A 26,974-nucleotide genomic window follows, 5' to 3' on the forward strand; every position below is an offset into this window, starting at 1 on the left:
CAAACATAACAACCATTCTGTAGTGTTGGGGTCCGTACAAACATAACAACCATTCCGTAGTGTTAGGGTCCGTACAAACATAACAACCATTCTGTAGTGTTGGGGTCCGTACAAACATAACAACCATTCCGTAGTGTTAGGGTCCGTACAAACATAACAACCATTCTGTAGTGTTAGGGTCCGTACAAACATAACAACCATTCCGTAGTGTTAGGGTCCGTACAAACATAACAACCATTCTGTAGTGTTAGGGTCCGTACAAACATAACAACCATTCCGTAGTGTTAGGGTCCGTACAAACATAACAACCATTCCGTAGTGTTAGGGTCCGAACAAACATAACAACCATTCCGTAGTGTTAGGGTCCGTACAAACATAACAAACATTCTGTAGTGTTAGGGTCCAAACCAACATACCAACCATTCCGTAGTGTTAGGGTCCGTACAAACATAACAACCATTCTGTAGTGTTGGGGTCCGTACAAACATAACAACCATTCCGTAGTGTTAGGGTCCAAACCAACATACCAACCATTCCGTAGTGTTAGGGTCCGTACAAACATAACAAACATTCTGTAGTGTTAGGGTCCAAACCAACATACCAACCATTCCGTAGTGTTAGGGTCCGTACAAACATAACAACCATTCTGTAGTGTTAGGGTCCGAACAATCATAACAACCATTCCGTAGTGTTGGGGTCCGTACAAACATAACAACCATTCTGTAGTGTTGGGGTCCATACAAACATAACAACCATTCAATAGGGTTTTACCTGTCCGTTTTTCCCCCAGTGGCTTTCATCCTGTTTTTCCTTTAAAAAAATGTACCAAAAAGCAGATAAAGTTACCTTATGATGAAAGCAGTTATAATGCATAGGGACTGTTTTCTTGTGTGTTTTTTTCTCTGTGGGTTCCAGGCTCCTTTAGTTCCACAACAGATTTGTTTCATACAGTAAGTGCGGGCATCATGAAGTCATGCCCATCTGATCTTTTTATAACTTTCCTCTGTCTCTCCGCAGGCCAGTACGAAAGATGAGCAAGTATACAATAATGCATATAAACAATATACAATAGAATATGACCCATCCTGGGCTGTCTTAACAGCATTATATGCCCTTGGGCAAAGCAGTGCACTGGGGCCCTACCTACACAACCACGCATCCAATTATGTACAGTACAATTAGTACATGTACGTAGTTTTCGTTAAGGTCAAAATATGTATTCGCAACAGCAAGATCGCATGTACAGATAACAGCTGATACTGAGGTGATTAGTAGACCTAAACGTTTTTAAATAGAGGGTTTGTAGGTTCTAAATAAATCTCCCAAAATAATATAATGAAAAGTTGGCAAACAAGTGGGGCCCCTTTGCTCGAGGGGACCCTGGGCAACTGCCCAGTGTGCCCATGTGTTAAGACAGCCCTGGTCCCATCCTGTACAGTAATTGCTTATCCATGAGTCTTCCTGGGGTATAGCATACCATGTTCTGTTCCCAATATCCTGTTTTTTACACCCCATGTCTGACTAAACCGTGCTGCTATTTGTTATTCCCTTTGCTTCCCTGTTTTCTAGTTCTATTCCTTACCCCATTCATCCTCTAAGAGTATACAATTTCATGGCCCCCACCAATAAGAGAACATGTTTGTTGTGAATCATTCCGCCTAACAACGGCATTTAATGTATAAGAAGTCTGGAATAGCACAATATCTACAGTCTAACTGTACAATTGACTGCGGACCCTGTGTGGGGCTCTTTGGGATTAAGCAATTTTACTTAAAAAATACATACATACAGGTGAAAACTCCTAGAGGAACAGCAAGGAGTTTATCAGTCTAATTAATCAGCGGGTTCCAGTGTGTGACACAAATAATTTGCATGTTTTAAGGAAATGTTACAATCTAAAGGGCTCCCTGTACAGCATAAATAAAAATAATTGTAAAGATTCTAAAGTGCTAATGAAACAGAATGGAGGGTCAGTAGCTGTGTTTGTATAAAAGTGAAATGAGGGCTGGGATTATTAATTACGTAGCAGAAAGCATTGAGCCTCCTAATCTCTCTCCAAAACATGGGCCCTAATTTTCTATGACCAGCACTGACCCTCAGGGCCACATCTTGAGGTGTTTTCTAGCCTGCTAAAAAAGTGCATAATAAACAAACTAGCAGCCCCTCACTCTGAGATGCCCCTTTCATTTCCGGATCAGTGAGGTCAGCAATGTCTTTATCTCTCCACAATCGATGATCTCTGGTTTGCAGCACTGCACAGATTAAGTAGCGTTTGTGTCCCGTAGGCGGACAATCTCCTGGTCACTAACTCAGTAAGTAATTTAAACATTATAGTCATCTTTTGCAGGATTTGTGGAGGAAAGCTGTACAATAAACGTCTACACTGATTGCTGTGTCTGTAAGTTATTGCCAATCATTATAAACCCTACTATTCTTTGGCTGGGCAGGATTACAAGCATTGAGTGCAGTTGTACAAGAAATGGCAGTAAGTGCTATTGAGGGCTTATTCTCTACAACCCTCTATTTTCTGTTTGATCAAAACAATATTACAGGTGCAGTTTCCTTCTGGTGGCTCAATTGTCGTGAGGGTCATTGGGGTGAAAGGACAGGAAGACGATGCAGGCAAAACCCTCCAATGAAATTCTGCAGAGATCTGTCAGAGAGAGAGATAAGAGGTGGAAGACTTGAGATAGATGTGGCAATAAGATGAATTTACGTTCGTGCAAACACACCACATCACAGTGCATCTGCATTATATGCCCATTTCTACGTGAAGCGTATGGACGTGCTCAAGAAGGCTGCAGCGCAGTGAATAATGGGGCATCTTCTAAACGGAGGAGCTTGATGATTGCTAGCTAAATGTGGGCTCATCTGGGGAAAGGAGCTGGAGGGGGATACAGGGCACAATGCGGGGTGAGGGATAACAACAACGTTAATAACGTAATTAGGCCATCTGAAGTCATGAAACGAGATATAAGGACTGAATGATGTATTTATCAATATGTGGTGAAAAGGCTTAATGATACTTGCTCACTGCCTCCCAATGCCTGGGAGACTCCCGGATTCTGGGTAGGTCTTCTAGACTCCTGGAAGAACAGGCTATTCTCCCGCATCCTGCTCACTTCCTAAGGTGGACTCCATATCACGTCATTTTGTCCCTGCCCCCTGTGGCAAAATGATGGATTTGCGCCACGGGGCCAAAATTAAGTGATTCACTTTGCCATGCCCCCCCATCTGTATTTTCACTTCACTTACCCTCTGGTATATCCCGGAGGGGAGAGAAAGTCAGCAAGTATGGGATTCATTTTTATTAAAATGTAAAATATGACTTATTACTTAAAAAATGATCACAGGGGCAAGTGTTGGATAGTCAGCTGTCCTAGCAATACTGGCCCAGAGTGGTGAGGTTTACCTTACTGCTTCACTGGCCCAGTCTCTGTAGAAATGTGCATGTGTGACCCAGAGCTATCACCAGGAGTAACACTTTCATGTTTATCAAAGCCAGAAAGAACTATACTCCCTGTTACTAAACCTGTTTTCGTTGGTAATAGTTTTTTGCCCTTTGGTAAATATTTTCACACCCGAGAGCCCTCAATGGGCATTAAAAACTTAGACGGCCTCTAAGAGACTTTATTAGAAAGTTTATATGAGACCTAACAAGGGGCTTCAGTCTGTCTGTTAGGAAGGACGTTTTGGGGGTTAGTGTGAAGGCATTTCTGCAAAGGTTGGATCTCTATAGGGTTCATACCTCCTTAGAACAGGCCGCAGTCCTTCAGGTTTTCTTTGATGATAATGTCTGTGACCGCATCAAACACAAACTTTACGTTCTCTGTGTCAGTGGCGCAGGTCATGTGGCTGTAAATTTCCTTCACATCTCGTCGCATGTTCAGTTCCAGAAACTGAGTCTTGATGTATGCCCCAGCATCCTCATACGTGTTGGGACCTGTGTTACAATAATAAAACACTCAGGATTTGGGTTTTTGCATAAGGTGTAACAATGGTTCCCTGCCTGGGACATGCTCTTCTCACCGTCATAGTCTGGGAAGCAGATGCTCAGATGGGCCTTCTTGATTTTTTCTGTGAAGACGTCTTTCTTGTTGAGGAAAAGTACAATAGAAGTTGTGGCGAAGTAGCGGTGGTTGCAGATACTGTTGAAGAGGTGCAGACTTTCATGCATTCGGTTCTGGAAGGGGAGAAAGCATTCAACATATTACAGAAAGCCCATGGTCCTTTACCCAGCCTTTCTTCTAACCAGAAATACAAAGTGTTTTTGTGTATAATATTGTATTTTGTAATGCCAGGATGTCCCGTGCATTTAGGCCTTGTTGGAATTGGCCTCTTCTCTGTTCACATTCCATATTCTTCCTTTCTGCTAAATTGGGTACTGTACGTTATTTGCAGGGACAGACCTGGCTAAGAATTAAATAAATGATTCTCCTTGTTGTAAGACTGGACAACTGCACAATTCAGCTTCTCTTGTCCTGGATGCATTTCCCAGAATGCGTCTCCGTCTGGTTGGTACTAAACCATTCTCTGTGAAAGTCGTCTTTCAAAGCTGAAACGTACTGGTTTGTTTGGGAGAGGGCTTCTTACCATAAAGGGATGAAGATTGATGACCATAGTACCTCTTAACCAAGTAATTTACATCTCCAAAAGGACTTTGTGTCGCTTATTCATAATTTATATTGAATATTGGTATTGACTTCCTATTTTTGAAGAAATGTTGCAACATTATCTCACAATGTATAGTGTACACATAACAGGACTTCCCCATGTGAGATTCTTCTTCTCTTTATTGTACATGGTTTAACGGGAGAAAAACAAGAATAACGCAGTGGCTTCTTCCATAAAAGTTTTGCGATTTGTGAATATTTGAAAGGTTTTTTACCAAAGATATCATGTGAGTGCAATTGATATTACTATTGGCTAAAGCAATTTTCATCGCAGAACTTTACTACATTTGTATCTTCTTACTCATATTCATCCTTGGATGAACTTTTTTCTTTTTCCAACTTACTTATGGATGATTTATGCTTCAGTTTGACAGTGAAATCATTGTATTTATTATAACAGTAGCATTTGTTATTGGGATTTGACAGGTAATGTTCATTATCAGGTTTTTTTATATTGAGGTTATTTTGTTATGTTTTTATCATTCTAGGTAGTTTTTTTTCCGGTTAAGTGTTAGCGTTAGGTTTGTTGTTTGGTTCTATTATTTATTTGTGCAAGGGAGGGGTGGTCCTTCTTACCTAGTGAGGCTGCTTCCTGTTGAGCGTCTGGGGATTCTTGAGGTATTTTTGTTATAATCTGATGATGGCAGCCCAGTATCTGTCTGTGTATGCGGAATCCATCTTTGCTGTACTTCAGTTTCTCTTATGTCTCCCTCCTGTGTTTCTGTCGCTCTAACACTCCCAGTCACACATTGGTTTTCTTCTCTTTACTTCTAACATTTTTTAGTTTTGAAGCATGTGACTGGGATGGAATAAGGGGTTAGGGGCTGCTTGCCATATTATATTAGACCCTGCTGCCCTGTTTCGCTGTTGTGTCACTTACCACCTCATCATCCTCTACCAGAACCATATCATAAGCGCTCAACGCAGCAATGAAGATGATACAGGTAACACCCTCGAAACAGTGGATCCACTTCTTACGCTCGGATCGCTGACCTCCCACATCGAACATCCTGCAAGGCAAAGTGTCAATAATAATGAGGAGGCCTTCTAGGCAGAGAAAAGCTGTTATGTGTAATGGGGTACAGCGGGTAAAGCTGAGATCATTGGAGATACCCTGGACAGAAATCACTTTACCTAAAGTTAAGATCTTTCAAGCCAAATTGTGTTTCGATAATACCAGTGGTCTTCACTCTTGACCGGAGCACGTCCTGTTCAGTGGGGACATACCCAGGGGCCACAAGCCTTTCCAGGTCATTGAGATAACTAAAACAGAATACAGGAAATCAGAATTCTTGGCTCTGCTTTATAAAACACTCTGGGCCTGAGTCATTAAGGAAATTAAAGTAAAAAAAAAGGAGTAACTTTACACCTGGGTAAAACCATGATGCATTGGAGGGAGAGGTACATTTAAAATGTAGGGACAGAGTTATAGTTGGGGTAGGGCATGTATTAAGTATTTGCATGCTACATGAGAAAACAGCCAGTATTTAATTTATGTGCAAAATAAGAAACTAATTTGCACCCCTTGCATTGTAACATGGTTTGCCCAGGAGCAAACTTACTCCTTCTTTTGCTTTTCTTTCCTTAATGATTCAGGTCCATGATCATACAAAATTGGTGCATAGTGACAGCAATATGGATGTCTGAGGGGCGAAGGAAACTCCTCAGTCTTATCTATATCAGACAATCCATCAGGGTTGCTAATTTAGTGGATTTAATCTCTCTAGAAAATTGTGACAAATATCATTTACTGTGGAATGTGCAGGGAGGAATGTGAGGGTTAAGACACATCGGGGGACAATTATGAAAACTATTCCAGAGGCAATTGTATAGAAAACTTGTCATTGCTTATCAGGGGCGGATCCAGAACTTAATTGTACCGGGGGCGATTTAGGGGGGGGGGGGTGGGGGGGGGGGGGGCGATTCCGCCCCCTTTTTGCCACCTAAGGCTGCCGACGGCTGCACACTATGTGCAGGTCCGTTCGGCAGAGAGAGTTAGGGAGAGAGTCCTGCCCGGCTGCTCTGATTGTGTCAATCAGAGCTGCGCAGGACTCTCTCCCTAACTCTCTCTGCCGAACGGACCTGCACATAGTGTGCAGCCGCCGGCAGCAAGCCGGCGAACGCACCCCCCCCCCCCCCCCCCCCCCCCCCTGGATCCGCCACTGTTGCTTATAGCAGTCAAAGTGAGGGGGAACTAACTAGGCGAGACAAAAAAACCTCCCAATAGATAAAGTGATTTTATGAAAAACAGAGACCACAATCTGTAAAACTTACACTACAAGTCATGCAGTATAAACTGCGTGTTCACCACCGCATGAGACCGGGCTAATCGCAGAACAATCAGGTAATCTCCTCTTCCACATGTCTATAGCAAGCAGTTTGCTTTTATTTTCTATGCTGTTCTGAAAAAATAACAGTTAATATCTGCTTGGTTGCTATGGGTCCCATCTTCTTTTATATATGGTTATCTGTAGATCAGATTCATTAAAGTTCCCTGGTTTATTCACAGATATAATTTGTGTCCTGAGCAAATACACTGACTGAGTGAATTGTTGGAAAACATGAGAATAATGCTCTAACAAGGGTCCAGCCACACGGGGAACACGTTTTGGAAGCACAGATCTGGATTGTGGAAAATATTTTTTTGTATTTTGTTTTCAGTCTTTTATTTGTTCATTGAAACTAGAAGTTTACAGAATTGTTCAGTTTTGGAAGGATCCGCACAGGTCACTGCATCCCTCTGCAACAATGATGCATCTGTATATGCCAGCGATTCTGAGCTGGATGGGACAACACAGGGAAACACTGTATGGTGGACATAGCTGGCTGCCTATTGTGAGTTCTGTTCATTCACAATCACTATTCCTCTGTACCAGGGTTTCTCAGCCTCTCCCTGTAGCACGCTCACTGTGTGATGGTAAATGTTTATCTTCATTTATACCAAGTACCCTCTAATGAGGCCAAATGTATTCCAAATACCCCTATCTCTATTTTAAGACCTACTACTGTAGTTAATTCTTGGATGGAAAATCAGGACAAATTAAGGATCCCACCTACAATCCAAACACTTACTGTTAGGTTAATTGACTTCTGACAAAATGAACCTTAGTGTGTGTGTCCGTGTGGTAGGGAGCATAGATTGTAAGCTCTACTGGGACAGGGACAGATGTGACTGGCTAAGTATTCTCTGTAAAGCGCTATGTAATATGTAAGCACTATCAGAGTCGTGACTTAAAAGTTTAGCTCCTGGGGCGAGAAGCAAAACTGCCGCCCCCTAGTCCTCAATTTTAAGCGAATGAACCTAAAATATTCATAAACTGCGCACCCCTTCAGCATTGCGCCCTGGGCGGTCGCCTTTCTCGCACAGCCCTAGGTACGGCCCTGAGCACTATATACCTGTATATAATAATAATACTGTCCCCAACAAATCACCCGTTTGTCCTGAGAATTGTAAATGTCCTGTATAAATCTGTTGTCAGTAACAGTAGTCCACAATCTCACCCAGTCAATCCGTCCACAAAGCTGGTTTGCAGTTCAGGGTGTACCATATACAATGGGACATGAAAATTAATTGCTAGGGGTGCATAATTACCACCCGCTGGGAGGAAGGGGTATTTGGTGCTTGTCCAATACTTTGGTTTGGTTGGAATTTAGAGAAGTTTTTAAAATTACTTATATTAACCAATGTAATAGAGAAAGGAAAATCTAAAATGATATTAGAAATAAAGGGAACCCCAATGTACCCATGACGTCATGAGTTAATTCATATAGAAGTTATAATACGTAAACAATGTAAATAATGAAACTGAAGGTTTAAATCTGATAATAGTCTGTACACTGAGGTTTGTACTTGCAGAAGACACATTGCAGTTCTAGTTCATATACTGGCATCAGGGCCGGATTAACCATAGGGCTAACTGGGCTACAGCCCAGGGGCCTCGGGCATCCAGGGGGCCCTTTTAAGTGCTCAGCACTTTCACTGCGGTCCTTCCCTGGCGTGCTGTAGTCTCCTTACTGAGGAGATCTCGTGAGTCTCACTCTCACGAGATCTCAGTAAAGAGCATACAGCGTGCCGGAGAAGGACTGCAATGCCAGAGTAGGAGGTAAGTGCTTTGGGGGCGGCTTGGCTCACCGGGGGAAGGCAGCTCAGATCACGGGGGGGGGGGGGAGGGGGCCCTCACGGGGGAATGGAGGCCCCCTTAGCCCAGGGACCTCCATTCACTAAACTCGGCCCTGACTGGCATAATAAAATATATACAGTATATTATAATGTTCTGTACTGAGATTTAATTATTATTATCTTTAATTTATAAGGTGCCACAAAGGGTCCGCAGCGCCGTACATGACACACAAAAAACAGTGAGCCATGACACAACATGATACAGAAAGAACAAAAAATGAACAAAATTATATACACAGACACAGGTAACATGGGAATGCAAATCAAATTATTACTGGGACAATGAGTGAAATTGATGGTAGAAATCAGCGAGAAGTAGGCCGAAGCTTAAGAAAACAGGGCTAGGGAGGCATACCAAGAGGTACAGGGAGTGATGGAATAGGAGAAGGAGCACACAAGGAAAGAGGGCCCTGCTCATGAGAGCTTACATCCTAAAGAGATAGCCCATTTTAATGTTCTGTACTATGAGAGCTCAGTATAATGTACTGTACTGAGATCGCCCATTTTAATGTTCTGTACTATGAGAGCTCAGTATAATGTACTGTACTGAGATCGCCCATTATAATGTTCTGTACTATGAGAGCTCAGTATAATGTACTGTCTCCTGTGAGAGCAGAGTATAATGTATAGCATATTATAGCATAGTATATAGTTCTACAGCTATGTAAGTGAAGCCTGGAGAATGCTGCTGGTAATTTGGGGGTGGTGGGTGTGAGAAGTAATTGTATAGTATAATTTCTTACTATCCTGCTGAATCGTTAAGCTGATATTCGGATGCACGGTCGAAGCACGCCTGAATGCCGGTGTCTTTCCACAGGCGTCCGATAATGTCTGACATCTCTTTGGGTAAGGAGCCTTCATCAATGGTGTCTGCCAGGTGCATTAGCTTGCGGGAATCATCCTGAAAGTAAAACACAGTTGTCACCAGGTAGAATGATATTCACAGCTGCAATTTATCTCCATGACATAAAATAATCAGTATATTTGTGCATATGTTTCCTGGGTTATCTCACAACATTACTGATTAAAGAATTGGAACAAATTAGGCACGCCTCTATCCACCCAAACCACTCCCGCACCCATGCACGCCACGCCTATTTTTTATATAAATATTGGGACCTTTGGGAGGTTTGTAAAAGTGTTTGTAATGTTAATTTTTGCCGTACATTTAGGGGATTAATAGGTGGATGTACATGGTCTTTGCATTTGTGCTTTGGAAACTATTTAATTGCTAAGCCTGTAAATGACGAAATTCAGAATGTTTAACAGAGAGTGTTACTGTGTTTCAGACTGATACTGATTTTTTTTTGAATTGGTTAGGTGTAAATAATCTGAAATAATAAATCCCATTAAAGGGGCCAGCTACCTTGGATTAACTGTTACTATACATTTACCAGCTCTACAAACAGGACTGCTGATAATAGAAGCACCATTCTACAGAAACATTATCTCTAATGCTGCCTGGATGGACTTCTGTGTAACATGGTTTCCTCAGGTTGCCTGAGGAACCCCCCCAGCCCTAAGATCACACTGACAGCTCCAGCGATACTACTGACAATAGTTCTAAGACCACCATGACTTGCGCCTAGGTATTCTCTTTTCTCCAGCCTACCCACTAATGTTCTCTGTGATCACTCACTAACACACATCTCAGTATACAATTCAGTATCCGATATTAAGATTATATTATACATCACTTCACCTGTCGAGCGGGGTCACCATACTGGATGTTCAGCGTATTCATAGCTCTGACAATAGCGAGCATGGACTGCAGCGTGTTTCCATTAATAATGGAAATAAACTCCATACATTCCTCAAGGGAGTAACCATCTTGATGAATAATTCTGTGAAAGAGTTATAAAGAGTATAGAAAAGTTACTGTAAGAACATGAAGTTAAAGGAGAACAAAGTTCTCTTTTAACTTAGGGAAGGGGCAGGATGGGAGAAGCAAGGGGCAGGACGGGAGAGAGAAGGGCGGGACAGGAGAGGGAAGGGGCAGGATGGGAGAAGGAAGGGGCAGGATGGGAGAAGGAAGGGGCACAACGAGAGAAGGAAGGGGCAGGACAGGAGAGGGAAGAGACGGCACAGGGGAAGAAAGGGGCAAGAGAGGGAAAAGGTAGGACAGGAGAGGGAAAGGGCAGGACTGGAGAGGGAAGGGGCAGGTCAGTAGAAGGAAGGGGCTTGAGAGGGAAGGGGCAAGAGAGGGAATGGGCCGGACAAGAGAGCTAAAGTGCAGGACTGGAGAAGGAAGGGGTGGGAGAGGGAAGTGGCAAGAGAAGGAAGGGGCTGGATGGGAGGAGGAAGGGGCAAGAGAGGGAAGGGTCAGGATGGGAGAAGGAAGGTGTGGGAGAGGAAGGGGCAGGACAGGAGAGGGAAGGGGCAGGACGAGAGAGGGAAATGGAAGGACTAGAGAAGGAAGGGGCGGGACAAGAGAGAGAAGAGGCAGGGCGGGAGAGGGAAGGGGCAGAATGGGAGAAGGAAGGGACTGGAGAGGGAAGCGGCAGGATGGGAGAGGGAAGGGGCAGGAAGGGAGAAGGAAGGGTCAGGAGAGGGAAGGGGCAGGATGGGAGAGGGAAGGGTCAGGACGGGAGAAGAAAAGAGAGGGAAGGGGCTGGATGGGAGAGGGAAGGGGCAGAATGGGAGAAGGAAGGGACGGGAGAGGGAAGGGGCAGGATGGGAGAAGGAAGGGGCAGGACGGGAGAAGGAAGGGTCAGGAGAGGGAAGGGGCAGGATGGGAGAGGGAAGGGTCAGGACGGGAGAAGAAAAGGGAGGGAGAGGGAAGGGGCTGGACGGGAGAGGGAAGGGGCAAGAGAGGAAAGGGGCAGGATGGGAGAGGGAAGGGGCGGGACAGGAGATGGAAGGGGCATGACGGGAGAGGGAAAGGGCAGGACTGCAGAGGGAAGGGGTGGGATAGGAGAGAGAAGAGGCAGAACGGGAGAGGGAAAGGGCAAGAGAGAGGGGCAGGATGGGAGAGGGAAGGAGCAGAATGGGAGAAGGGAGGGACGGGAAAGGGAAGGGACGGGATGGGAGAAGGAAGGGTCATGATGGGAGAAGGAAGGGGCAGGAGAGGGAAGGGGCAGGACTGCAGAGGGAAGGGGCGGGATAGGAGAGAGAAGAGGCAGGACAGGAGAGGGAAGGGTCAAGAGAGAGAAGTGGCAGAATGGGAGAAGGAAGGGACGGGAGAGGGAAGGGGCGGGATGGGAGAAGGAAGGGTCAGGAAAGGAGAAGGAAGGGGTGGGAGAGGGATAGGGCAGGATGGGAGAGGGAAGGGGCAGGACGGGAGAGGGAAGGGGCAGGACGGGAGAAGGAAGGGTTGGGAGAGGAAAGGGGTAGGATGGGAGAGGAAAGGGTCAGGACGGGAGAAGGAAAGGGCGGGAGAGGGTAGGGGCAGGACGGGAGAGGGAAGGGGCAGGATGGGAGAGGGAAGGGGCAGGATGGGAGAAGGAAGGGACGGGAGTGGGAAGGGGTGGGAGTGGGAAGGGGCAAGAGAAGGAAGGGGCAGGATGGGAGAGAGAAGGGTCATGACGGGAGAAGGAAGGGGCAGGACACGAGAGGGAAGGGGCAGGACGGTAGAGGAAAGAGACAATAGAGGGAAGGGGAATTCTAACATAGGTTGAATACAGAAACATGTATTTCTGCAAATGCGGCTCATGCAGACCTGCAGGCACACGCATATACACATGTTATGCCGTGCATGTAAATACTCTCTGACTTAGAGTAAACCAGGCACATATACTGCTGCTAATGCAGACACATCCCGAGATGTGTACAGCTCAGTATATGAGCGGGAATACGCTTATCTCTGTGCTCTAGTTTTAGAGTCATTTACTTCCATTTTGCCAATGACTCTACATCAGTCCCTATATATAGGTGGCTGAGGGGAACAATAGTGATACAAGGTGGAGAAGATACAGTCACAGGATGTGGAACATTACACTCACTTCATCTGTTTTACTATGGTGCTCTTCCCAGACTCACCAGCTCCTGTAATAAAACACAAAGTCAGTTGTATAGAAGGAAAGAGAAACCACACTAAGCTTTGGAATTAGTATTACATCCCTATATAATGGTTATCAAATTGTAGCCACCCAGGAGATATAGAAATTATATTATTGCCTGAGAGGTGCGCCCTAAAATTTAGTAATCCAAGTATATGAGAGAAACAAAAAATAGGAGGAGAAAAGTACATAAAGGGTAACTCAAGAGATGTAAATTATATGTCAATAAAATGTTTAACCTTTATTGTTACACAATTAAAAATCAAGAGCATCTTCAATAAGAAAAAGCTAGAGAAATAATTAAAAAAGGGGAAGTGATTAGTGAAATTATAAAATTGCGGATCAACCGCAAAAGACTCTGCCTGCCTGATCAATAAGATATTTTACAAATCAATTGGGTTCATTGTTACAATCCAGATGCCGATAATTGTATTTAGTACACACCTAATTTGAAAAAATAATAAATAAATATTGTCTCACAATATAATATAGCACTATTAACATAACTGGTATATTTGTTTGAAATTGGATTCTGCCTGTCTATATAAGATACAGATAAATATCCAGAAGTTATGTTTATCCTTTATAATTGATACACCATAAAATCGGATGTTCATATAGCATTCATTCAATTAATAATGGTCATGTATTATAATGACTATATGACAGAGAGTCATTTGTAGTGTCCATAAGATCGTCATTCAGCGTATATAAATGGTCTAGAGACAACAATCATTCTCCCATATAATATACTTGCTCAATATTGTAGCCTAAATGACAATACAGTTTAGAGGCAGTCTACTCTGAGGTCCGGGTAAGGCTGATGGTGCCAGACTCTATGAGATTTAAATAGTGCTCTGTGAGAAACTTTTTGGTGTGAGTCAAGCAGGACAGAGTTAACGATGACGCGCGTTTCGCTTAAAGAGCTTAATGAAGACAACCCGAGAGTCCTGGCGGTGAGCATTATATAGCCGGAGGGGCAAGCCCCTACATGACGTCACTTGTTTTGGCCAATCAGGAGTGTTTTAAGCCGACAGTCATTGACAACTTTCTAATCCAATGGGGAATGTCTGAATGTTATGTGTTCCACCTCTTCTAAGAGAACATCGGTCCTTGTCTAAATAAGAAAATAACATTAGTAAACACAGAACAATTATGAGCGATCACTACTGGAATAGGTAGATATAATTCATCATCATCATCACCATTCATTTATATAGCGCCACTGATTCCGCAGCGCTGTACAGAGAACTCATTCACATCAGTCCCTGCCCCATTGGAGCCTACAGTATAAATTCCCTAATATACACACAGACAGACAGAGACTAGGGTCAATTTTGATAGCAGCCAATTAACCTACTAGTATGTTTATTGAGTGTCGGAGGAAACCGGAGCACCCGGAGGAAACCCACACAAACACGGGGAGAACATACAAACTCCACACAGATAAGGCCATGGTCGGGAATTGAACTCATGACCCCAGTGCTGTGAGGCAGAAGTGCTAACCACTGAGCCACCGTGCCACAATTGGCAGTAATAGATTTAAACAAAAGATAAAGAAAGATATTATATTCCTTGATCAGGCAGGCAGAGTCTTTTGCGGTTGATCCGCAATTTTATAATTTCACTAATCACTCCCCCTTTTTTAATTATTTCGCTAGCTTTTTCTTATTGAAGATACTCTTTATTTTTAATTGTGTAACAATAAAGGTTAAACATTTTATTGACCTATAAATTACATCTCTTGAGTGCCCCGTTATATAGTTTTGTCCTCCTCTTTTTTGTTTCTCACAAAGTCAGTTATGATGCTGGCGTGCGGATACACACACACACACACACAGACACACACACACAGACACACACACACACACACACAGACACACACACACAGACACACACACAACTACCCCTCAGGAAAACAAGTGAAAAACATACAAACTCCACACAGGGTCCTGGTCAGAATCAAACCCATGAACCCAGTGCTGTGTGACAACAATACTAACCACTGTGCCACCCTACCTTGGGCTGAATTCCTAGGGAAATCGCCCCTACCCTACAATAAAACAGCCTTGTGAGGAACGCTCGAGGGCTCTTCCCAAACACCTCTGGGGCAGTGGGTGTGGGGTAATAAACTTTGAATTGATAGATCAGTATTTTTTGCTGGTACACTACTAGTCCAAGCAAGCCCTAGCAGGGTACCCATGGCTGCCACAGCATGGTGGCACTTCTGTGGGTTTCCCTGTATTAAGGTCACCAGACCAGTCTGTCTTAGCCTAGCGTTAGTAACGGCTTTTATGGGGGCCCCGACGCTGTAAATTCACCTGATTTTACTGCTACCATCACTAGTCTATGAGGGCTGGTGTGATCGGACACTTTCTGTGGGATAGGATTTTGTAATTATATATATATACATCATGATGATGATTGCAGCTGTCTCACCAGCATAATAACGTATTATCTTTGCTTTACGCATTCACAAGCTGTTATACATATGTGCAGAGTCGCCGAGTCTCAGCCTACAGGCGGAATTGCCTGTTTTTATGTGAACACCATTGAGCCTGTGTTTTTAGTCGCGTGTCTCTTCATGTATCTACACTTACTATGAAGCGGAGTACAAGCCATTGCTCTCTGTTATCAGCCATTGTCTGGAAAAGGTGGATGAGTGAGGCTGGCTGTACTGTAATAACATCCACCCAGGGTGACAAGTTCCTCACTATGGTAAATCATCACATGCGGAACCAACTGACTTCATAACACACCATATCCAACTAAAATCTGTGTTCAACTATGAATATCAACACATTTAATCGATGTGTCCCATTAACATGTGTAGAAAGGGGATCCATATAATGCTGATGTAAATAATGATAAGGTAATGCATTTAGGTCACAGAAGGGTATGTGCAAACCAAATGGTTGAAGATGGAAAGAAAAACTGCATAGAAGGAGATGCTTCTGTATCATTCATTACTCTGCGGCAGTGCAAAAACCTAGTATAGGCGACCAGCTTGCGGTCTCCACATTAACATGCAAGATCAGTAACTTTGTATAGAATTACTCACATGCTTTGCTTTGGCATTTGAGCTCTTTGCCCTAAATTGGGAGTTTTTCCATTGGCTAAGAAATGTGGGATGGGCATGTTGATGTTTGTAGTAGAGAGAGCTATAAATGTGTTACACTTTATACTAAGCTGTACTGGAATGCTTCAAATGAAAAGGTATACGATATATAACAGTATCGTTATTACATGTAGGTAGTTCCGTGTAGACATTCTATGTATTTCAAGTATCTGTGAGCTATGTAATACTCAGGTTTCTATACAGACTAATGTCATGTAGGTTTTACTTGCTCTTTTCATGTTCGCAGTCTGACATTTGGAAATCAATCATTGATGATGGACAGGTATGCATTTATGTAGAAAAATCAAAGTAGAATAGCAGATTACTTCATTAGGGAGACTTGCATTATTAAGTTCGGCTGTTTTTCAATGTGCCAAAATGAAATAATATGTATTATCATGGAGCCCATTTGGCAATACTAAGTGTAGCAAGCTGGGATTACTCTGACAACCTTGTCCTCAGGGTGTTAGGCTTAAGCTTCTCCTTATAAACACAGAGAAGGTTTAATGGGATAGACGCATATCTGGGATCAGCTGCTATGTATTGATCCATGTTTTGTTTTACTGATATCGATGGAAAAATAGGGTAATAAATTGAATGGTCCCAGAGTTTGTGAGGTCTCCGACAAATCATTGCTATGAAGAACAAATGTTAATATAATTAACCAACCAGAATTAGATATTACTGCATCTGTTAGAGATTTTTAACAATTACCGAGTTGTTTTCAGAGACTTGGATAAGAAACTGGAATCTCAGCGCCGATTATTTTACATATACAATGTTTCCAATGTGACAAATGTTTAGGTAGCTCAGCGGATCAGACTATATGACAATGACAGATTACTGCAGACCCCAGTATGGATCTCAGTGTTACGGATGGAAAGTGACCTGGGCTATATGAGCTACAGTAAACCAAGTAATATTATTATGGGAAGATCAGCCCACACTTGTGTAAAGAATAGATTTGGGTGCTGTACTCTGTAGTGAAACCAAACATTGCCACATATATATTTACTCCGACATTTTGGGAGCTGCCAGACCCTTTCTTTAGGCCTTGGTTATATGGTATTTCTAGGTCTGTCTGTAACCGTACATCTAGTATCAATACACCGTCTGTGCTATATCAGCTACAAAATGCTATTAAAGACATTAACACTATCAGATTACCGTCCTTTCCATAATACTGTACCATAGAGACTCTTCTGTCCTTAATCTTTTTGTAAACCAAGATAGGATTAATGCCCTAACCCCAATCTCATACGTGCTAAGCGAGAGACACCTGGATTTTGTATCATTGGATGCGGTACAATGTCAGGTCACCACTGTGCCATTATTAGAAAATACAATTGTACATCTTTAAAGCAGTTTTTATTGGGCCTTTGGCCGAGAGAAACATTTAAGTAAAAGGCAAAATTATTTTTCCTACATCAAGGTGCTGCCTTTTAATATAATCTTGGTTAATGTGGTTTTTGTGGCTTACTAGTTCTGTTTTGGGCACTAGCTGGAATGTTAGAGAAGGAGAGTTATAATTAGGGGCTGTACGGTGTGTGCTATGTTTATATAAATTCATGGGGGATGTTTTTAAAAAACAGATGCTTTAAATTCAAGCAGTTTGAAATAGGATATAAGAGGCTAAATTTTGCGGATTTCCATATCCATCACCCCTTTATCAGTAGCTATTTCCCTTATTGCTAAAACAATCCTTTGTTCATCTTGTCCTAATGTTATCTGGATAAACGTGTGTTCAATGCTAGCCACTGCCATTGTTACCTTTACTTACCCTAAGAATAATAGGCTGATTAGCTGCCGTATAATTTCTCAGAATATGTGTACGATACTCACCCAGTAGGAGCAGTTTGACTGTCCTGGCATCTTTCTCTGCATCTTCCTTAAGTTTTTTCTCTAAATCCCGAGAATGCTTCTCTTCAGCACTTGCTCCGGCTCCCATCTTCCCTTATCCCAATGGGGGGAGACAAACGCTACTGGAAGTATTCCTCTTTACTGATGTGAAGATGGGTGTCCTTCCTTAAGGGGGGTGGGAGTCGTAGTGGCGAGCTGGTTGTGTGACCACCACTCGGACTGCTGTAGGAATGAGTCCTCTCCCCCTGCCCTACATCCAAATCTCATCTGCTCTAATTCCCAACAGGATTTTAAAGCCACAAGTGGTCATATGACTCTTTGTGGCCTATGATAGCCAAGGACAGGTAAGGGGGCAGAGCAGGTGTGGGTGTTGCTGAGCTCAGCTGAAGTGTCTAACCCAAGGCAGATAGGTTTTCTTATCCAGGGAAGAGGTTTATCTTAAATCTCTGTATACGCTGAGTCCAGGAAGGAAAGACTTACACTGAGCCATCTGTATCCTGCAATCACAGCTCTCCATCATGTCTACAAATACACCCCAGACGATCACTATAAAGAATATTCAAATCTTTTTCAACCTGCTCCAAATACCAGGACGGCGATTTGCAGATTTTCCTGCTAGTGGAGCTGTCATCTCCAAATAATGTTGCAAATATATATTGTTTCATTGGCTAATTGTGGGTGAAGTTCAACAAGATTCAAAATTGGACCATTTGGGGCTTAAATCTTAGGTAACAGTCCCACAAATGCAGGCCAAGCACCCTCTTGCTGGCTCTGTTCTTACTGGCCAAGTGACCAGCATAATATAACTTACTGGAAACGAGCAGTTATACACAGGCTGGAGGGCTAAACAACAGGACTATTATCATATTTGGCAGATCACATGGGTCATGCTAACGCAGTCTACAGATGACCATACACACAGGCAGAGAGCGGTCATTAGTGGACATTAATTACTAATAAGCCCACAACTGATCTGACCACTTTATGTTGGTTAAATGTAGGGTGTACTGATCTGCAGGGGGCCAATTTGCTGACACTGTCACCGATATTGCAGTGCGTGTGGCCTGTTGGAGACTAGAAGATCGTTAGGTAAAAAATTGATAAATATTTCTGTTCATTCAAATCAAACTGATGCAGCTAATTTAGCAGAAACTCTTGGAGGATTATGCAGTTTATTTATACACTTAATGTGAAACTCAGGTTGTGTAAATGTACATATTGATCCCAGTCTATGTAATAACCACAATATCTATATATATATATTTAGGTATTTAAATTGCATTTCAGTTTTTTTATATAGAATACCATAAAAGTGAAAATTAAACACAATTTTACAATAATTCATGTTTTATAGACATATTATGTCAGTATCCTTATTCTCCTTTCCAAAATATGGTTATGTTAAGAATGAGGTGAACTATAATGCTGCATATACTAAGTAGTCATGAACAGGGTTGGAAAACGGCGAACCAGCAAAACAATGAGTCTTATTACACTCAGTCAAGTATCTTGCTCTACTTTCCAGCTTGCAGCTATGGCACATCATCTGTTTAATGTATGAGCAGTGATGGAACTACCCTACAACAACTACTAGCACCATCCGACTAGTATTCAATACAGAGAGCATTCTAGTATCATCTATACAGTACAGAGAGAATTCTAGTAGCATCTATACCAGGAGTCGGCAACCCCCGGGACACACGTGCCAGACGTGGCACGCTGACCACTTCTGGCTGGCACACCGCCGCTGCAGCTGTCTCACTAAAGCAGCTGATTACTGCCAAAACAGAGCTTCTGCGCATGCGCAGAAGCTCCGTTTCAACAGTCATCGGCTGCTTTAGTGAAGCAGCTCCCGGGTTTCTGGAGAGAAAGATGTGTGTCTCCAAATTTAAGTAACAGCGGTACTAAAAACTGAGGGGCACATCCATGTGGCATACTATGACTAGGGGGACAAATATGGGGCATTCTATGAATATGGGGGACAACTATGTGGCATTCTATGAATATGGGGGGCAACTGTGTGGCATTCTATGAATATGGGGGGCAACTATTTGGCATTCTATGAATATGGGGAACAAATACGTGGCATTCTATGAATATGGGGGTCACGTGTGTGGCATTCTATGAATATGGGGGGTCACCTATGTGGCATTCTATGAATATGGGGGACACCTATGTGGCATTCTATGAATATGGGGGACACCTATGTGGCATACTATGACTACAGGGGCAACTGTGTGGCATACTATGAGTATGGGGGTCACCTATGTGGCATTCTATGAATATGGGGGACAACTATGTGGCATTCTATGAATATGGGGGACAACTATGTGGCATTCTAAGAATATGGGGAACAACTATGTGGCATTCTAGGAATATGGGGAACAACTAAGTGGCATTCTATAAATATAGGGGATACCTATGTGGCATACTATGACTAGAGGGGCAACTATGTGGCATACTATGAGTATGGGGGACAAATATGTGGCATTCTATGAATATGGGGGACAACTATGTGGCATTCTATGAACTGGGGGCACAACTGTTTCATACTATGAATTGGGGGCACAACTATATGTCATGATATGAATTGGGGTCACAGTATGACTTGGTGGCACAACTATGTGGCATACTATGAATATGGGGGACAACTATGTGGTATTCTATGAATTGGGGGCACAACTATTGTCATGATATGAATTGAGGGCACAACTATAAGGCATAATATGAATTGGAGGCACAATTTTGAGGCATGATATGAACTGGGGCACCACTGTGTGGCATAACTGATAGAAAAAGGTTGCCAACCCCTGATATATACAGTACAGAGATAATTCTAATTACCTTTGTACAATATACAGATCATTCCAGTGATATCCATTCAATACAGAGAACATTCCAGTTACCTCTACACAGTACAGAGAGCATTCTAGTGACCTTTGCAGAATACACAGGACATTCTAGTGAATAAAATACAATATAGAAAACATTCTAGTAACATCTATACAGTACAGTACAGAAAGAATTCTAATTACCTATGTACAGAGTATTCTAGTGAACTCTATACAATACAAAGATCATTCCAGTGACTAATAAACATTACAAAGAGCATTTTCGTGGCCTATATACAATACAGACAGAATGCTAATAACATCTACACAGAGAGCATTCTACTGACCTAAATACAATACAGAGAGCATTCTACTGACCTACATACAATACAGAGAGCATTCTTGTATCAACTATACAGTACAGAGAGAATTCTAATTACCTATGTACAATATGCAGATTGTTCTAGTGATCTCCATACAATATAAAGAACATTCCAGTTTCCTGTACAGAGTACAGAAAGCATTCTAGTGACCTACATACAATACAGAGAACATTCTAGTGACCTCCATACAATGCACAGTGTATTCTAGTGACTTCTACACAATACAGAGATAATTATATTGACCTCTATAGAATACACAGAACATTCAAGCAACTAATATACAATATATGGTTTAGGTTTTATATATATATATATATATATATATATATATATATATATATATACCTCACATACCATGCTGATCTGGGTATAGAGGGGAAGAAATTTCACCTAAGGAACAATGGATTAGTATTTATATTATAATGCAGAGGTTGTGGCCCCACCCTCCCCAGGGTCTGTGAGTCGAACTTTGGGCACCGGAAGCTGCTTCCTGCTAGACAGGGCATCGGGATGGTGAGCAGCTATTTCAGGAAAGGCTTTTAATTTTCCCCAACATAAACAGTCATGGAATTTTTAAGAAGTGATCCTCCTACTGGGGAGATTTAACCTTAATTAACCTGTGTTTCGGACATCTATAAGGCTTGCATTTTAGGAGCTGTAGGTACCATAATTTCCTAAAACATAGCACGGCTGTAATTCCACTGGCCAGCACTGGATGGCAGCAGAATACTAATTTTTTTTTCTAAATAACTTTTTATTAGGAGAATTTTCCATGTTACTAAGAACAGAAGTTTTGGTGTTTAATCATAACATCAACTAATAACAAGCAATTGAGGCTGTCAGAGGCCTTTTCTATTTCAAGGGAGACAACACTGTTTGGAATTGATGTAAAATAGCATCAGGAATTAGGCTTAGAATCTTCCTCTTGTCCCTAATCTGGAGAGAATAAAACCTCGGGGCCTAGATTTACTACATGGCGGTTTGATGAAACCGACAGTTTTTTTACAGTAGTTTTAAAAAATTTGCTTAAAACCAAACCACCATTTAGAAGGCTAAAAACCACAGTTTAACAAACCACCACTTTAAAAATCACCATCCTTATTTTTAACATGATCAAAATACAGACAGATTTACTAAGCTGCTGTTTGCCAAACCACCGGGAATACCACCAGCAAAACAGCCAAAACAAAAGAGATGTAAGAGGTGAGACTGCAAACTGCATGCTGCCATTCAGAACATAAAAAGAGGGACCAATGATTTATAAATTATGAGGACAATCATCGATTCTTAGTAAATGTACCTCTTGGTTTCTATGGACTAATCATTGTCATACATTTAGAAAAATACTAACATTTATTTATCAATTATTATGTATACAATCTGTTGTGAATAGCTGCTATGGTTTGTATTATTAACATTACCTGTGTTGTTTCCTGTGTTATGTAGGCAGAGTGTTACTTTTATGTTTTACTCCTTTTTATTTCCTAACCCAGTAGAAAGGAATCTAAAGTCCAGGCAGACAGTAATAAACAGTATAAAGAAGCTTACATAGCTTCACTAGTAACAGTAACGGAAGGTGAACTAGGTGTAATGCAGTGTGGAAGGTCTGCGATAACAATGCACAATTCCTTCCATTCCCTCCTTCTCACCGTGATCACGGTTACAATGTCCATGTATCTCACTGGGGTAACCTGGCACCCCTATGTGCCCCCTACCCCTACAGTCTGGAAGCAGCTGGGGGGCATATGCAGAGAGTGTTTATTTCTCCCTATATCAAGTGAGTGGAAGGAGAAAAGGTCCCGTTAGCGCTGAGCATCACATGACTTTTCATGTGCGTTGGCGGTGTCTAGCATTGCGCTGGTTGATTGGAGTCACGCACCTCTGGCTTTAATAGTAATATTAATAATAATAATAATAATAATAATAATAATAATAATAAAAGTAATAATAATAGAAAAGCATTAGCCTAATTAATTAATTGATGTTATGTTTAGCACTGGCATATTATTGGGCATTACTAATACTGTTGGCATTGTATTGGGCATTTCAAGAAGTGCTGGTATTGTATTATGGATTTTCTTATTTTTTTTATACTATTACTAATTATAAATGGTATCTTATTACTGGATAGTAACGTTGGTATAATACTGAACGCTTGCACTACTGTCAATGTTTGGGGCATTACTTCTACTGGTAGCTTATTACTGGCCATTACTGTTACTGCCATAATCCTGGGCACTATTAGTATCCTTTGACCACCCTCTTAAATTCCATAAAACATGGTCTGTATGATTTACTTATTATGAGGCCCCTGGTCAATTATTAATCTTTATTTAATATCTATCTTTACTTCAGCTGATGTTACATGACCTGGATTTTGGATAAGCAGATCTCCCTCCAATAACACCCCTACTTACCTTCTGTTCTCACATCCCCGATTATGATTCCTTCCCTTATTCTGGAAAACCTTAGTGGTTTAGCTTTTGTTATGGTTAATATGATGCTAATTGTAGATCTGGTCTTGTATTTGTTTCTGTGCTGCACTTTGTTTGGAAAATAGAAAAACTGATACTTTTGTATGTTGATTTGTTTTACATTTCTTCATTTCTTGTGTTTTCTTAGGGGGGTATTCAATTGTTAGCGAGATCCCCGGAAAACGAGCGCTCTAAAAATATTAGCGTTAATAGGGTAATTACTCGCTGAATTTCATCTCGCAGCTCCCTGAGCTGCAAGATGAAATTCAGCGAGTACACTACCGTATTAACGGTATTTACGCGCATATTACCGTATTAACGCTAATATATTTTGAGCGCTCGTTTTTCTGGGGATCTCGCTAACAATTGAATACCCCCCTTAGTGCCTCTCCCTGTAGGTAAGAACAGAGCTTGGTGGACACCACCGATATCTGTCCAATTTTTATACCTTCTGTTTGTGTTGTGATGTATCAGCTCCAGTTGCTAAACTAAACAGATAAGTGAATAGTTTAATTGAAATAGAACACAACATTTATAAGAGTGTCCTCTATGTCTACCCTGTGATTGGCTACTAGATAATCTGACCCACTGAGTAAGGCTGGGTACACACTACAGAAAATTTCTCCATGATATCGTTAATGATTTTACCAACGACTGAAAGTCCCGATCAGCATGTCGATCCATGTGTACACACTATACACGGTTTACAAGATTTACCTTCAGATCTATAAAGACTGTGACTATGTAAACTCTATGGAGATCTAGTCGTGAGGGCGTACACACTGCAGAATTGGAACAACATTGTTCCATCGTTTATAGAGATTTTTAGTCGGTTTATGAAACCAAATCAAACAATACGATGTGCTTTGGAACAATACAATATGATCGTCGGAGTGTACACACTAATGCAATATTGGACCTAACGGTCGTTTATTATGTGATTGGCCTGATAATCAGATGAAAAACCTGTAGTGTGTACTCAGCCTAAACTGTAATATTGTTAGATGAACTTTGGCTTAGCCCAGGGTTTCTTAAACTTTTTACACATACTGTGCTAACTTGTCAGGGTTTACCATGGTCCCATATGTGTTATTTTATACCAAGTATCCAGCTGTGCCTGTGGAAATAATGTGCAAAGCAGATACCGAACGCTCCACAGAGCAATTACATCCCTGGAACCGCCAAGTAGGTTTATGTCAGAGTGCACAGGTTTGTGGAAGTACAAACGTTTCACAGATAGAGGGGAGGAGTTGGGGGGTGGAGTCATTACTACGACCATTCACTTACACAGACTGACCTGAATTCTGCACCAGCTCAGAACACTTAGGTGGAAAGTGCATTTCTACTCTGACCATTGTAATATCACGTCACACACAAAATAAGCACCTTTATATATAAGAACCTGGCCCAGGTGGGTAAGTGCGGGACTGGTGTCTCTATAGGAGAGGGGTGCAAAAGACGGCATCATCAGCCCTGTGCTAAAAAGTGTAGGGACCAGGGTATTTAACAAGATTGGGACCCTCTAGTGGTACCTAGTAGACAGGGATCCCTAAGATCTCTAACCTATTATATCAAAATGTAAAAAAAACACATACTTAACAAATAAACTTTATTTGAATGGAAACCTTCCCAAACCACCGTTACCATTTAGGTACATATAAAATAAAATCTTCTCTTTCTTATTTCTTGAGCCCACATTGTCCAAATTAAAGAAAAACAAAACTGAAAGTTGTCATGGGCAGGCTGGGTCATTGTGTTTGGGGATTATTTGGGTTTTGTTTTCCATTTGGATGTCGGATCATGAAAAAAACCAAGAAAATTAGATATATTTTTTTCGTATTGTGGGATGTGTACAAGTCCTTAATAAAGCCCCTTTTCCTCTTGTGTATATTATGTCATATATTAATATATATAATAAGGGTCCACCTGGGAATGGAGGCTCCGGCGAACCCCCTCATACATAGGCAGAGCTTGGTGCGGAGAAATTATAGCTGTGTTATTCCTGTCTATCAAATCATGTAAATAATTTACCAGTTAATTAGGGTGCAGCGAAAACATTTAATTGTGGTCATACTACATCCAACCTGCTCTTATATGAATAATATAAGACAAAAGGAGCCAGAGGAGATTCCTATTTGTGTAGCAACGGCATTATGACTGTATACTATAAGACTAATGTCTGGGGATCCTGGTGTACACCTCTCACGTAAATACATTTACATCAATCTCCGTACACTCACTATTATAAATGTCTGACCATATCAGTGTCCATAACCAATAGTCTGTCTGCAGTAGTTTTACATGTAAGAGCCCTCAGCAGCAATAGAACGCTCAGGTGTTATCTGTCTTCTCACACTCATTACACTAATCTTTTCATTGTTTGTTAAGTCTGTTTTTTCTTCCTCACCGCCACTTCAGCCTCCACGTAGGAACAGAAAGCCCACATTTGTTCTTCCAGTTTCACTTTCAGAAAATAAAATAAAATAAAGTGTCAAAATATTTTAAAATAGCTTTAAAAGTAAATAGTTTTCAGATGCAAAATGCTTTATTCAAATAATAAAGCATTTTTTAAATTATTTTCATCTTTTATCGCCATCCGGAGATAACGATAACAGGACAGGTATTGTGACTTTGCAAGTTCTGGTGGGATTCTGGTTAAATAGGCTTCCCTATGAGGAGGCATGACTTAGGCTTAACCCCCTGTTTTATAGGACAAAGCAAGAAAAAGACCTATCGTCAACAAAAACACAAAGCGGCCCTTATATCTTTATTATTCTCTAGCCATTGAGGAGGGCAACGAGGTGGTTAATTATAATGTGATGAAGCAAGTAGCGAGATGTGAAGATAGTGACAAGATTATACTGCAACATTGTAACAGATCGATAGTAACATTCCTCACCAGCGATGTAAGTGTCAAGGGACTATTAAAGTGTCTGTAAATTCGATGACAAAAATAGTCCACATCAATTTCTAAATCAATTGCCTCTCAGGTTTGTGAACGATGCTTTTAAGAGGCAATAATGAGTAATAACACATTATAGTATTTGTATACAGGTTTCTAAAAATAACACAAACAATAGGACAGAATGAAACCAGTCTTTCTCATTCAATACATGGAACAAGGTGAAAGACACATTTATTAAGAGCCAAGTTCAGTTGTGAGCACAATGAGAAGAAATATATATTTTGACCTCTTTAAAAATCTATTAATTAATAATAAATCCATTGTAAATAGAAGAACTTCATAAGTAAGTATATACCCTTCCCATGAGTATGATAATCCAATAATTATATAGTACCAACACAATACGCAACACTTTTCAATAGAGGAAAATTGATGTACAAATAGTAATAGTAAGAGGCATGCTGGCCCTTGCCCATATGAGCTTACACTCTAAAGCAGAGAAGATATGTGACCCATAAGGAGTGTGTGAAAGGGACTGAGGGGGAGTGAAGG

At 41.6% G+C, this 26,974-nt stretch overlaps 1 protein-coding gene and 1 long non-coding RNA gene across 6 annotated transcripts in view; one reads left to right on the forward strand and one right to left on the reverse strand.

Annotated features, from left to right (window-relative positions):
* LOC142099918 (uncharacterized) overlaps positions 1-26,974 on the forward strand; it is a 258,835-nt gene that overhangs the window by 112,548 nt on the left and 119,313 nt on the right. The gene's annotated exons all lie outside the window — the stretch shown is intronic.
* Positions 1,639-18,102, reverse strand: GNAT1 (G protein subunit alpha transducin 1). The gene is made up of 9 exons (XM_075183872.1): positions 17,812-18,102; positions 12,795-12,837; positions 10,556-10,697; positions 9,597-9,754; positions 5,808-5,936; positions 5,554-5,683; positions 4,030-4,183; positions 3,749-3,943; positions 1,639-2,653 (listed from the first exon to the last, which is right to left on the reverse strand). The coding sequence occupies exons 1-8, from the start codon at positions 17,915-17,917 to the stop codon at positions 3,753-3,755; spliced, it is 1,053 nt and encodes a 350-aa protein (XP_075039973.1). The 5' UTR covers positions 17,918-18,102; the 3' UTR covers positions 1,639-2,653; positions 3,749-3,752.

The sequence above is a fragment of the Mixophyes fleayi genome, chromosome 8 (genome assembly GCF_038048845.1).
Source record: "Mixophyes fleayi isolate aMixFle1 chromosome 8, aMixFle1.hap1, whole genome shotgun sequence".
NCBI lineage: Eukaryota > Metazoa > Chordata > Amphibia > Anura > Limnodynastidae > Mixophyes > Mixophyes fleayi.

Excerpts from the sequence above, each read along its gene's own strand:
- GNAT1 (XM_075183872.1), bottom strand. The coding sequence starts at position 17,917 with ATGGGAGCCGGAGCAAGTGCTGAAGAGAAGCATTCTCGGGATTTAGAG. Across the intron at positions 9,755-10,555 it reads ATGGTGACCCCGCTCGACAG|GATGATTCCCGCAAGCTAAT; the intron begins GTGAAGTGATGT and ends TTTTACTTTCAG. Across the intron at positions 5,684-5,807 it reads TTGAAAGATCTTAACTTTAG|GATGTTCGATGTGGGAGGTC; the intron begins GTAAAGTGATTT and ends TTTGCCTTGCAG.